Consider the following 12,442-nt stretch of genomic DNA (forward strand, 5'->3'; position numbering starts at 1 on the left):
CCAGTGATTTTTGTATGGGAGAGAATGCATAATCTGCTATCACATGCAGAGTCAACCAGATATATAAGGTCTGAAATGCTAGAAAAGTGTCTCCCTCCAAAAGGGAGGCAGCATTGTGTCATTAAATGTACTGTGTCCCAAAAGGCTTGAATCAGTAACAATTTACCTTTGCAGGACTCTGTAACTCTTTAGCCAGAGCTAACCAGCTTGTTGGCATATGATGTGCTAAGAATGGATCCTGGGGGAATCAGAACTGACAGGTGCAGAATGAATATGATTATTAAAACAAGGGCAAGGAGGCTTCTGCTCCAGATGGAGTGCAGGGGACCTTTTGATGCTGAACCTGCCTGCCTCTTGAACTGGTAAATAGCAGTGGCAGCAGCCCACAGCCCTCCTCTCACAATCCCTCCTGCTCTTTACTGTAATTTATAGAAAAGTCTCCACTTCCTGTACCCTGCCAGGCACTCAGGAACAAGCTGGATGACAATAACAGTAACAGTAATAGTTCTGCTGCCACCAGTTTAGAAGGCAGCAGCCAGGGTGCACTAATGACTTACACTCCTCCAGACTGTCAACAGGAGGCAGCTGCTGAGCTGGCTGAGGTCCATGGGAGTGCCTTTCCATCTCTCTCTGAGCATGTGATTTATCAGAGCATCCCATTTCCTGCAGTTCCCATGTAAATGAGTAAGATTTCAGAGCTGCATCGAGGGAATGGGTTTGGCTTGGAATCCTGCACAGTGACTCATGCTCTCACGACTAAATTCATTTCCTTAGAGAAGCAAGACAAAATTACATGTTCTACTTAGTCCAGCTACGTAGCGTGTTGATTTAGGAAGCTATTGAAAAAAATACAGTTTTATCTAGCTTTATATTGAATGCATAATTCACTGCTGTTGTGCTTGCAAACATTGCCAACCTTTTAAGGGGAAAAGAAAAACTTGGAAATTCTGGGTGTTAAAACATGTCAGCTACAAACCAGTTCGCAATGAAAAACATACAACTGACAAAAGAGCTTTGTGGAAGTCTTAAGCACATTTAAAAATAGGTTGTAGAAACAGCCGTAAACACTAGGAAATGAGAATTGCATCAGCTAGCTCCTCCCACTCCCCACAGTGACAGTGCAAAGAAAGTGAGGGTTTGAAGCAGGAAAAGCTCCAGATCTTTGTAACCTCAGCATCCTTACCATAACACATCTGTGGAAGAAGCCGAGGAGAGGGATTCAGAGGTGTATGGACCACGGCTAATCAGTTATGTGCAGAGATACTTCTTAGTGCAAGCCGAGGTGAAACTCATCCTTTGGCTTTTAGTTTTCTTAGGAGATCAGTTCAAATGATTTCATGTGGCTATACTGACCAGATTGGAAGAACACAAAATATGGATTTTTTATGGAGCATGAACCAACTTCCTGTATCTTACCCTGCTAGGTATTTCAAAATTGGAGAGTTCTGGCTCTGGGAGTTTTCTGATGTTGACAATTTATCAGAGAACACAAAACTTTGGTGCCAAGCTCCATTTTGGAGTCTGGGCCTCTCTGGTTTTGGAGAAGACCCTTCATAATTTACATGTTTCTTTATGAAGATGAAAGGTTTCATAATTAGCAAATCCCTGCAGTACCACCATCAGGTTGGTAGATAAAAATATCCTTCACATTTTATGAAGAAAAAATGAAGCCATTAAAGCTGAAGGAAGTTGTTTAGGCCTCAGAATAAATCAAATGGGAAGCAGGACTGGAATGTGACATAGCTATATGTAGTGCCAGGTCTTTCCCTCACACAGTGACATCATATGAAAGCAAAGCTGTTGATGATGTCAGAGCAAAAGCAGGACTAATCATGCATGAAATAACAATTAGGATTTTTAAGGGCAAATTAAACCTCAAATCTCAGGTAGAGCAGAGAGATTCCACAGACCTTTTTGAGTCCCCTCAGTGTCCACAATAGCTTTGAATTACTGCTGACCTCCCAGCTGATCTGTAGCTCACACAGCACACGTGCAGGTTCTGGTTTGCTGTCATTATTCAACCCAGCAGCACCATCAGATTTGACTTGGTTTGTCACAAGCCAGGACCTGAGCAAATGGAGAGTGGAGTAATTAAATGTACAACCTCTTACGTATTGGCAAAACAGATAAAAATTTACTAACACTTTCTAAGTGTTTTATTGAAAATGGCAAGATGTACACATTGAACTCACCCTGTATAACTGTCTCTGAGCTTTATTTTTTTGAAAAAGGTCTCTCATGGTTCTCATGTTTCTCATGGTTAAAAGTCAAGCACATTGTTTAAGAAGAACATGGCATCGCTTCCATCTGTTATTGCTCAAAGCCTGATCAAACGCCACTGGTGGCCAGTGGAAAGGCTTTGCATGTAATTTCTAGACTAAAATATAAATTTTTCCACATTCAGCACCTTCTGTTACTTTAGTTTTCATGTTTAATCTGTGAAAGCCTATATTGAAGAGAGGGCAAGCAGGCTGAGGAAGGGCCAAGCTTCCCCAAAGAGACACTGTCGCATTTCTGGCATTCCCATCATTCCACCAACACCACCTCCCGCTACCGTGATAAAAGGCAGCAGTGGAAAATGAAAAGGAAGAATAAAACTCCTTATGTACACAAGTGAGAAAAGTCAGTCCCATCCCTACAATCAAAGTCAATCACTTAAAGGAAATCAAAACAGACTTGGCCTCCACCTTCCCAGTGCAAGAAAAATGCCCTTAATTTGCTCACCCTCTTCTGTTTGTGTTGTTCTGAGCCTCCTCTGATTGAAGCTCTCTGAGGCACAAAATCAATGTCAATCTTGCCAGATGACTGCTTTCCTCCTGAGCATCTACTACTGATAATAAGATCACAAAGACCACATGGAGAAAATTTGGCTGTCGCAGCTGCCTTCTCATTTCTGTAACCTAGGTGAATTAACACTGGCATATTAAAAGCTGACATTATTTTTAACCAAAAAAAAAAAAAAAGGCTTCTGATCTGGTTATCATCATAGATCCCATCAACATAGATGGGATCAGGATGGTTTTGAAACATCCTAGTTGGCTTGCTTTGGTCCACTCTACCTCTGGTATCTGAACAGGCACCAGACTGACAAAGACAACCTGATGCCTTATATTACAGAGAACAGAGATTTGGTCTTGGTTCTGTTCTCAGTAACGAGAAACACAAACACAAGCAAGTGGAGATGTCTTTGGAACTTATACCCTGAAAACCATGTCCGATTTTATTTTGTCTGAGCCACAGGATAAGAAGAATCTTACAATACCAACATTTTCTTAGGAGCCCTGATCTCACCGTGAGTCATAAAATACCACTTGCTCTATATTAGTTACACATTTTTTAAATGTTCATTATCAATCCAGCCAGTCTTATCTTAGAAGCTGCTTATCTTACATTTAAATTCTTCAGGAGTAACAATTTTTATAGGGAAAAATATTTTTTTAATCTTCATTCATGTCAAGTGTTTATTTTCTGTCTCACCAGCTGTCTGTAACCTAGATGCTGGATGAGATGTTCAGTCCCATTCATATAAAGCCACTCTAAATACAGATTCCTGGGATGCAGAACTAAATTTCCTAATCCATCCTTGAGGCTTCTGATAGAACAAGATGCCCAGTGAACCCAGAATAATGCAGAATGACATAACTATGTTTCCTTTTATCCTGCATTCATGTGGCTTTAGGCCTGCTCAGCATCTACCCACGCTTTCCTTCCTTAGTGACCAGTCTCCTCTGACATGACACATCTCACAGGCATCACTCCTTCCTCCAGCAGCAGCAAGGAACAAAGCACATCTAGCTCAGCAACCAGTAGGCCATTATATTTAACCTCCATACCAACAAAAATCAAACATCACAGAAGCACCGTAACTACAAGGAATTTAAAAAAAAAAAGGGGGTGGGGGAAGAAAAAGGATCACTGTAAAACAAGGATGGGAAAACAAACGTAACCCAGCTACTCACACAAGATTCAATGAATGCTTCCCTGATTTTCAGTAAGGATGAACATGTTAATCCATGGGGTAAAGATAGGAGGCCTAAGACAAGAGGCAGAAGGCAGAAATGGGTACCAGATAATAGATGAACATATCCAGATGACAAGCAAAACTCACTGAGTCTGCTGTGTTCCACATGGAGGATCAAGGCATTCTTAGTCCCTGAATTCTGATGCACAGTAAACCAAAGATCCAGGTGCAAAGATTTTAACTAAATTTACCTACTTGAAGGCACTACCACAGGAGCAGAAAAGAGCAAGTATTCAGAAGTGAGCCATGATGGAAGCAGTCTGGGCCTGTGCTTTTGATGTCTGTGCAATTCTTCAGGGAAAACTTACAAAGGAGGATTTAACTACAAATGTGAAAATCAATGAATAAAGGGATAAAAAGTAGCATGGGTTTACTAAGAGCCAGTTTTATGGGATGACCCACAAAATGGTATAGTATAAAATTGAAACTTTGGGCATTCAGGAAATATTTTTTTTGTCTTTTTGTTAGACTTCTGGCAAGAAATAAATGAAAAGAAAAAGGACTTTTAACCTTACTAACCAACCACGGGGTGATAGGGAGCTGACAGCGTGGCGTGACCGTGAAAAAGACAAGTGTGAGTCCAGTCATGGAATTTCTGGTCACTTCAGGAAAACATTAGTGTTGTGTTTCAGGCATCGCTGTCTAAAACAGTCCATGCAGTAGCCTCTCTCAGGAGAAAAAGCATTCAAACAGAGAGTTCCGCAGGAAGGACATCCCAATGACCAGGGCAAAGCTTGCACGGTGCAGGGCTGAAAGGGCTTGGCTTATGTAACCTAACACAACAAATGCGTGGGAATTGGACATATAAATATATGGAAAGGGGAAGTAAGTAAACCCCCCAAACATTTATTGATTTAGGTGGAAATTAGAAGCAGGTTTCCAGCCACTGGACAAGACGCTCCACCCGGAACGACGGCCATCAACCCCTGAAGGGGCGCACAGGGCTGGCTGGCGCTGCCGGGGTGGAAAACGAGGGCAGAACGCTTAAAATTCCCCTCAGCTCTCCAGAGCCGGAGAGTTTGCTTTCAGTCATCCCGGCTAATAACAGGAAGAGGGGAATCTCCCCCGACGACAGCCTTGGAGACGAGCCCTGAGGGGCTGCGCGGCTGAGCCGCTCAGTGCCCGCCCCAGCTCCTCACGGCGCCGGCCGCTCCCCTCGCTTCACCCTTTCGGCAACTTCCCCGCTCCTTCCCGCTGCTCCTTCCCCCTCCCCTCTCTCCACCCCGACGTGTCTGCGGGCACGTCCCCACCATCGCAGCCCGCCCGCCTCACGTCAGCCGCCCGGCCCCTATTTAAGGCGGCGGCCGCCTCCCCCCCCGCCTTGTCGCCACCGCCGCGCTTGTGTGAGGACGCTCGGTAGGTGCGATCGCCGCGGCGGGTTGGGACGGGTGTGGGAAGGCGGGATGCAGGAAGAGGGGATGCAGGCGGTGTTGTCCCCTCGTCCTGGCCGAGGTGGTATCGGGCACAGCCTTGGATTTGAGCCAATCCGGCGTGATTTCCACTCACAACCCCCCCCGTGGTCCCCCCTTCCTCCATCCCCTTGAACATCCGTGGATTAACTTGCTTCCCTTAATCGGTGCGCGTGGCCCCAGGGAGCGAGATGGAAAAGGGACGTGAGGACGGGCTCAGGCTGCGTTTGAAATACAGCGTTAATATACCACCTATTACTCCCCTGACCTGCTTATTTCAGGGGAACGGCACTTTAAAAGCAAACATTTTTGAGCATTAAGTGTAACAGAAATGCTTGAGTGGATGCCTTTCATCAGCCCTGCACATTAAAGTGCTTATAGTGCAACGGGAGGACTTGGCACATGGAGAGTGTGCACTACAGTGGCCACGCTTCAGGAGGCTTCTGCAAATGAATACTGACGTAGCTCGGCTGATTTTAACTAAATATGGGCACTGCTGGCTTCCTGTCCCTTCCCCCAGCCTCAAAACGCACCCTCCTTCCCCGCTCTGCTTGGCTTTTCCCGCTCTGAACGAGTTGCCGCCTGTTCAGTACTAACTTGAGAGTCGCGTTGTGTCCGTACTCGCACCCGCCCGTGAGTCTGCTCCTGCCCTGGGCTCTTCAGGCTGCTCCCAGTGCAGCTCCCAGCGCAGCACCATTTCCTATGGAAGCGTGGTGCCGCTCTGCAGGGAGCCGGCCGTCGTCACTGTGCCATTTCGGCACACCCGTGACTCTCAGAACCCGTATAACCAGGCTGCTGTGATTGCGTGGGGGAGAGATGGTAACACCAGACTCCAGCCATCTTAATTCAAAACCGTGCAGTTTCACTTTAAAGCAAATTCATAAAGTTGAATTCAAGGATCACGCTGTGCTGAAGAAAGGCTTGCCTAAGTGTTGCACAACTTCAGTTCTGGAAAGGCTTCAGGGCACAGAATACCAGTTTTTTAGGGCAATAGAACAGAGTGCCAGACCATGCTGTGCTTAGAAGTACTAAAATGGCTTCCTCTACTTCAGTGTAATATGGATGGCCATTTAGAACATTCTACTGCTGCTGCTGGAGTGCCACCAGCTATACAATCAATGGGTCTCAGGCTGTGTTTGAGGGAAAGCTATAGTGAGCTTAAACAGAGGATTGCCATCAGTAATTCATTTTTGCAATAATTTTGTGGCGAACAGGCAGTATTGCTGGATGTTTCAGGCATGTGTTTTATATCCATTTTCTTACCATCCTGGAATAAAGTCTGTCTTGCTTGATAAAAATATTCTGGTGTCAGTAAAAGCTCCAAAGCTTGGAGAAATAATCTGTTGCTTTCCTTTCAGCAGTGCACCATGTCTCTCAAGGATCAGCTCATCCACAGTCTCCACAAAGAGGAGCACAGTCATGCCCAAAATAAGATTAGTGTGGTTGGTGTGGGTGCAGTTGGAATGGCCTGTGCTATCAGCATCCTGATGAAGGTAAGTGTCAAGCTTGGATGAAGCAGCAGAAGAACCTGAGACCTAAAAGGGGGGCCAAAAAATAATCTCCCTTATTAGACTAAGCACATAAGATGAACTTCTGGTTATACATTCCTTTGTTTGGGCCCAAAGTGAAGCAGCAGTTTTCAGGCTATTGACACAGAACAAATAGCTGTAGTTTGCCACAGTACCAGACAGAATGTAGTTTATGTATAATTTTAAGAGCTGCATATACCTTTGAGGGACTTCCAGACTCCCTTCCAAGTAGGAGTTCTCTAACACTCCAAAATACAAAAAGATTAAGAACTGAGGAGTCATTTTGTCTTAAGCAGAGTGGACAATGGAATAATTCTTTGTAGTGTGGTCTGGAAAAATTGGTCCTTGACACTCTGAATGATTTGTACTCTGTAGTCCATTATCATATTGAAAATGCTGTGGTTAATACCAGGCTTGCTTTTCTTAACTGTCAAATGGGTTGCTTATGAACCGCTATTAAATTATTCTTCATTATTGTCCTGCTAAATTGTACAACTATTTCACACAGAATGTGGTTATGAAAAGTATGAAACGAACTCAAAAAAATGGATATCCCAGGAGACTAATTTAAGGACTCTGGGAAGAAGTAAAGTGTTACAGATAAGCAAAATTGCTTAAGCAGATCATGGCTTTTAAAATAATTGTAACTTCACAGTTTACAAACTGGGGGCTTTGCTCAAAGAGGCAGTAAACTTACGATTAAACTTTGGTCTCTTGCAGGACTTGGCTGATGAACTTGCCCTTGTTGATGTTGTAGAGGACAAGCTCAGAGGAGAGATGCTGGATCTCCAGCATGGCAGCCTCTTCCTTAAAACACCGAAGATTGTCTCTGGCAAAGGCAAGTAGTTTGCTCTAATGTGCTCATTATCTCCAAATGGAGAGAGTCACTTCAGGTCTCTCACTGGTCATCCAAGCCTGTTGCCCTAACTGTTAGGAGGAAAGCTCACGGAAATAGTACTCAGCTGACATTGTTTCACGTACCTTGTTACAGCCAGTCCAGCTAGGAATTACCTTCCAGAGTTCATTACTTGGTACAGCAAGGTGAAAGTACATCTGCACCTTTGAGAACTTTATTTCATAGCCAGTTAACCCCCTGAATACATTACTCCTTACTTCATGGCTAAAAATGTCTGATGGATTTAGGTTTAGCGGCAGCTTTGAGTAGGGCAAAGGCTTAACCAGCTTTAGTTACTGTGTAACATATTAGTTACTGAGCAGCTACAGTGCCCACAGGTGGCAGGTTATGAGGGCAGAACATTCTTCCTCTTCTACACAGCACTTGCACTGAATGCTATCCCTATTCCCATCTGTGCCTGAGAAGCATGGAATATCACTGCCCACAGCTGCACGCTAAGTTGTTGACGTGCCTCAAGGTTGCCGCTTGCGGCAAAGTCTAGGGTAACAATTATTGGGAGAATTACTGCACCTTCAAACTTCAGAATTTTAGATCTCAACATGAAAAGGAACTGAGAACTCATGTTCTGAACCATGTGTAGAAAGAGGTTGTGTTTGACACCACTTTTGTCTGCAGATTACAGCGTGACTGCAAACTCCAAGCTGGTCATTGTCACTGCTGGTGCCCGTCAGCAGGAAGGAGAGAGCCGCCTTAACTTGGTCCAGCGCAACGTCAACATCTTCAAATTCATCATTCCCAACGTTGTTAAATACAGTCCTGACTGCAAGCTGCTTATTGTCTCAAACCCAGGTTTGTCTTGTGTTGCCTTAAGAGGATTTGGCTTAGAGAATAGTGTTTCTTCAGTAATGTGGCATTAGTGTACTAACATGACCAGCACAGGCTTTTAGAAAGTACTTATACTGGGGAAGAAAAGGCTCAAGGGAGACCTTGGAGGTAGTGATAGGGCAAGGGGTAATGGCTTAAACTGAAAGAGGTAGATTTAGATTAGATATAAGGAAGAAATTCTTTATTGTGAAGGTGGTGAGACATGGGAACAGGTGGCCCAGACAAGTTGTGGATGCCCCATCCCTGGAAGTGTTCAAGGCCAGGCTGGATGAAGCTTTGAGCAATGTGGTCTAGTGGAAGGTGTCCCTACCCATGGCAGTGGGTTGGAATGAGATGGTCTTAAAGATCCCTTCAAACACAAACTGTTCTGTCATATCCACATAGCAAAAAGTGTCATCTTCCCTCCATCCTCAGCAGTCTGTTCTTATGAGGAAAAAAACATTTCCTCTAACCTGGGTTTTCAGTCAAAGTGATCCTTAGCACATGACACAGTAAGGGGCATTGGTAATTGCATGCAGAGCTGAGAGGCTGTTTAATAAAAATGGTTATATTGGCCCACTGCAGAGCCTGGCCACTGGCATGGCTTTATGCTCTGCTTCATGCAACTAACATGCAGATAAAATGCTTACAGATGAGTGGAAGGTACCATCCTAGTTATCAAACTGCTCATGAGTGGCACTTGCTCTGTTTACAGTGGATATTTTGACCTATGTGGCCTGGAAGATCAGTGGCTTTCCTAAACATCGTGTTATTGGTAGTGGCTGCAATCTGGACTCCGCCCGTTTCCGCCACCTCATGGGAGAAAGGCTGGGCATCCATCCTCTGAGCTGCCATGGATGGATTGTTGGAGAGCATGGAGATTCCAGTGGTAAGGGTGAAATCTGACTGGCTGTTACATGAAACTTTCTGATACTTTGTTTGCAAGAAACACCTTGAAAAGCTACAGCAAAACTGCTCAAAAACTTTTGCACTGCAGCACCTTAAAAATGCAACTCTTGGTTTAAGTCTTTTGCTGCACAGAGTAGTAACCCTAGATGATCTATATTTGACCTGTGTGACTGCTTGGAAAGGTCATTACTGTAATCTGAGGTGGCTAAACATTTCTAGGCTAAGTTGTTTCCATAACTCCTCAAAAAACCCAAACTGAAGCAGCAAGAGGATAAAGTTCTCTGCAAGGGACTCTCCTACTGGTAGTCACTCAGTTGCCTTTACTGGCATCTGTTAGTCACTATATATAGGAACTGAAATGCAGAGGCAAGTCTGGAGGACAGGAGAAAGAGCAACTTTCTCCTTGCTTAACCTGTAGTTTTGCAAGCAGCACCAAAGCAGTACTGTCTGCTTCCTGGCACTTGGGAGGAAGCACTTGGAATCAATTCTTACTTTGAGAAGGCTTTGCAAAATACAGTTACTGTCATTTTTAGTTCATGTTGCCCAGGTGCTTTAATGCTGTGGCATCATATGTTAATATGCTCCTAGGTTCTCAGCCTGCAATTTAGATTGGCCTTGTAGGTCACACTATATTTAAAGTCATATCTAAATCAGAAATGATATGTTGCAGATGAATCCAGCTAGATCTTATGTTAACTGTTAGTTTGAGGACAAAACTAAATATTCTTGTGAGATAATTAATCTATGTGCAACTCTCAGTACCTGTTTGGAGCGGAGTGAATGTTGCTGGTGTCTCCCTGAAGACTCTTCATCCAGACTTGGGAACTGATGCAGACAAGGAACACTGGAAGGAGGTCCATAAGCAGGTCGTGGACAGGTAAATACTGCTTTGACTTTTTTTACTGCAACATGAGAACAAATCATAAAGAGCTAAAACATCTCTGAACTGCTGTACCCAGATGTGGTTTCATACGTACCAGAGTAGGCCAAAACAAATGTCAGGATAAAAACATAATAGAATTTGAAAGTATTTTAAGCATTAACATAGATCTAGCAGAGTTAAGTTTTCATGATTAGTAAACTTTAAATTAGGGAAGTCCTTTGGCTTCCAGTATAACTGGGGGGAGTAGTGTAAACTGCAAACAGAACTACTCACTGCTGAGTTTATTTCAGTCCTGCCAACAAATCAGCGAAGCAGCTTCTGATGCCTCCAAGTTGCTTAAGACCCCTCCAAAAGCCCTTCTTACAAGCTTTAAGCACTTCAGTTGACGGTACTTGTTTTTTAATGAGTGTCTGTCTCTGCAGTGCCTACGAGGTGATTAAACTGAAGGGGTACACGTCATGGGCTATTGGCCTTTCTGTGGGAGATCTAGCTGAAACTATTATGAAGAATTTGAGAAGAGTGCACCCGATCTCTACAATTGTTAAGGTGAGAAGCCCCTTTTTGCTAACTTCTGTCTTACTGAGAACTAAAAAACTTGGGAATTCTGAAGAACACTGATCACTTTCTAGTTTAATTTCAGCTAAATTTAGTTGAGTTTTCCTCCTAAAATATTCTGTGAAATATGCAGACACGCACAAATTCTAGCCTAATAATCCTTATCTACTTTTCAGGGCTTACATGGAATAAAAGATGATGTCTTCCTAAGTGTTCCTTGTGTACTGGGCAACAATGGCATCACTGATGTAGTAAAGATGATCCTAAAACCTGAGGAAGAAGACAAATTAAGGAAGAGTGCAGATACACTCTGGGCAATCCAGAAGGAACTACAGTTTTAATTCTGCCCAAGCAGTTCTTTGGCTCTTTGCAGTTTAACGGGTTTAGTGGTTTGTCTTACGTTGCACTTTTCAAGTAAGTCAAATCTTTCAATCTATGTATCTCGACTAGAACACACAAAAAGCTCAGATCTGAACAAATGAGTTTCCTGAAGATACTATTTGGAAACTAATCTACGGTTTTCCCTGCTCACAGACACCCATGTTCTTTCTTAGCCAGAGCTAGATAACCTAGTCAGTCTTGTTCAGTGAAGTGGTACAACAGAGATCCAGCATTCAAAGCAGCACTGCCTAAAAAACCCTTTGCCTTTTCCTCATCTTGTTTCATGTTGGCTCAGAAGAATAACTAACTAATTGCTACACAGTGTGAAACCAAAGACTATTTTCTTGCAGTTAAGGGATTGTCAAGCCAATTGACCAACCTTCTCTGCCAGCTGAATAGCTTAAATATTTCACTGTTGATAGGTCCAAGTGTATTTTCCTAACACTGCTTTGGAATTTTTGTGGATACTTTTTTTTAGAGAACCTTATTTTTGTGTACTATATCAGTCTAGTTGTAAGTTCTGTCTCCTGAGCATGTTTAAAAAAAATGTTATGGTTTCTATGTGCAACAAGACAGTGACTGTCCAACTGTAGTACCAGCTCCAACACAAAATAAACCACAAACTGTTATTTCTGTCTCCTTGTTTTTCTTTCTAGGGCTTGGTCTCCAAAACAACTCTGCTTGCACCCATCTAAATCAAACAACATTATTTCTCAAGTCACACTAACAAAAACAGCACCTGTATAATAATATGGGCAGCTAGTCTGTTGTAGGAATGAAAAAACAGTAATAGAAGTATTTAAATACTCAGAACTTCAGATGGAAAGCAAGTTTGAGGCACAGAAACAGGCTCAATTGCCATGATGTGAGGGGAGTGGAGAAACATGCATTACTTTGTTGTTGCATTATAAGGAAAAAAAATATCTCTGCATCAAATACTTGACATCTATAAAAAGTCAGCTTGCTGCTAAGCATAACAAAGCATCTCTGGAAAAGCAGCCATGGATAGAAACAATGACCACATTACTCCTACAA

At 43.3% G+C, this 12,442-nt stretch overlaps 1 protein-coding gene across 2 annotated transcripts; it reads left to right on the top strand.

The window, feature by feature from the left end:
- The first annotated feature begins 5,244 nt into the window (after window positions 1–5,244).
- Window positions 5,245–12,036, top strand: LOC113950868 (L-lactate dehydrogenase A chain). Of its 2 annotated transcripts, none has more exons than XM_027651210.1 (8): window positions 5,245–5,377; window positions 6,789–6,923; window positions 7,680–7,797; window positions 8,491–8,664; window positions 9,395–9,568; window positions 10,348–10,465; window positions 10,894–11,017; window positions 11,203–12,036. In XM_027651210.1, the coding sequence occupies exons 2-8, from the start codon at window positions 6,798–6,800 to the stop codon at window positions 11,365–11,367; spliced, it is 999 nt and encodes a 332-aa protein (XP_027507011.1). In that variant the 5' UTR covers window positions 5,245–5,377; window positions 6,789–6,797; the 3' UTR covers window positions 11,368–12,036. The 2 variants fall into 2 exon arrangements, with proteins under 2 accessions (XP_027507011.1, XP_027507012.1); XM_027651211.1 differs by having other exon boundaries at window positions 5,261–5,377; window positions 6,792–6,923.
- The last annotated feature ends 406 nt before the right edge of the window (window positions 12,037–12,442 follow it).

This window comes from Corapipo altera, unplaced genomic scaffold (genome assembly GCF_003945725.1).
Source record: "Corapipo altera isolate COAL_440 unplaced genomic scaffold, ASM394572v1 78, whole genome shotgun sequence".
NCBI classification, from domain to species: Eukaryota; Metazoa; Chordata; class Aves; order Passeriformes; family Pipridae; genus Corapipo; species Corapipo altera.

What these genes read in the sequence shown, in the direction of transcription:
- LOC113950868 (XM_027651210.1), top strand. Translation starts at nt 6,798, where the DNA reads ATGTCTCTCAAGGATCAGCTCATCCACAGTCTCCACAAAGAGGAGCAC. An exon ending in CTATCAGCATCCTGATGAAG is followed by an intron (nt 6,924 to 7,679) that starts GTAAGTGTCAAG and finishes GGTCTCTTGCAG; the next exon opens with GACTTGGCTGATGAACTTGC. An exon ending in GCTTATTGTCTCAAACCCAG is followed by an intron (nt 8,665 to 9,394) that starts GTTTGTCTTGTG and finishes CTCTGTTTACAG; the next exon opens with TGGATATTTTGACCTATGTG.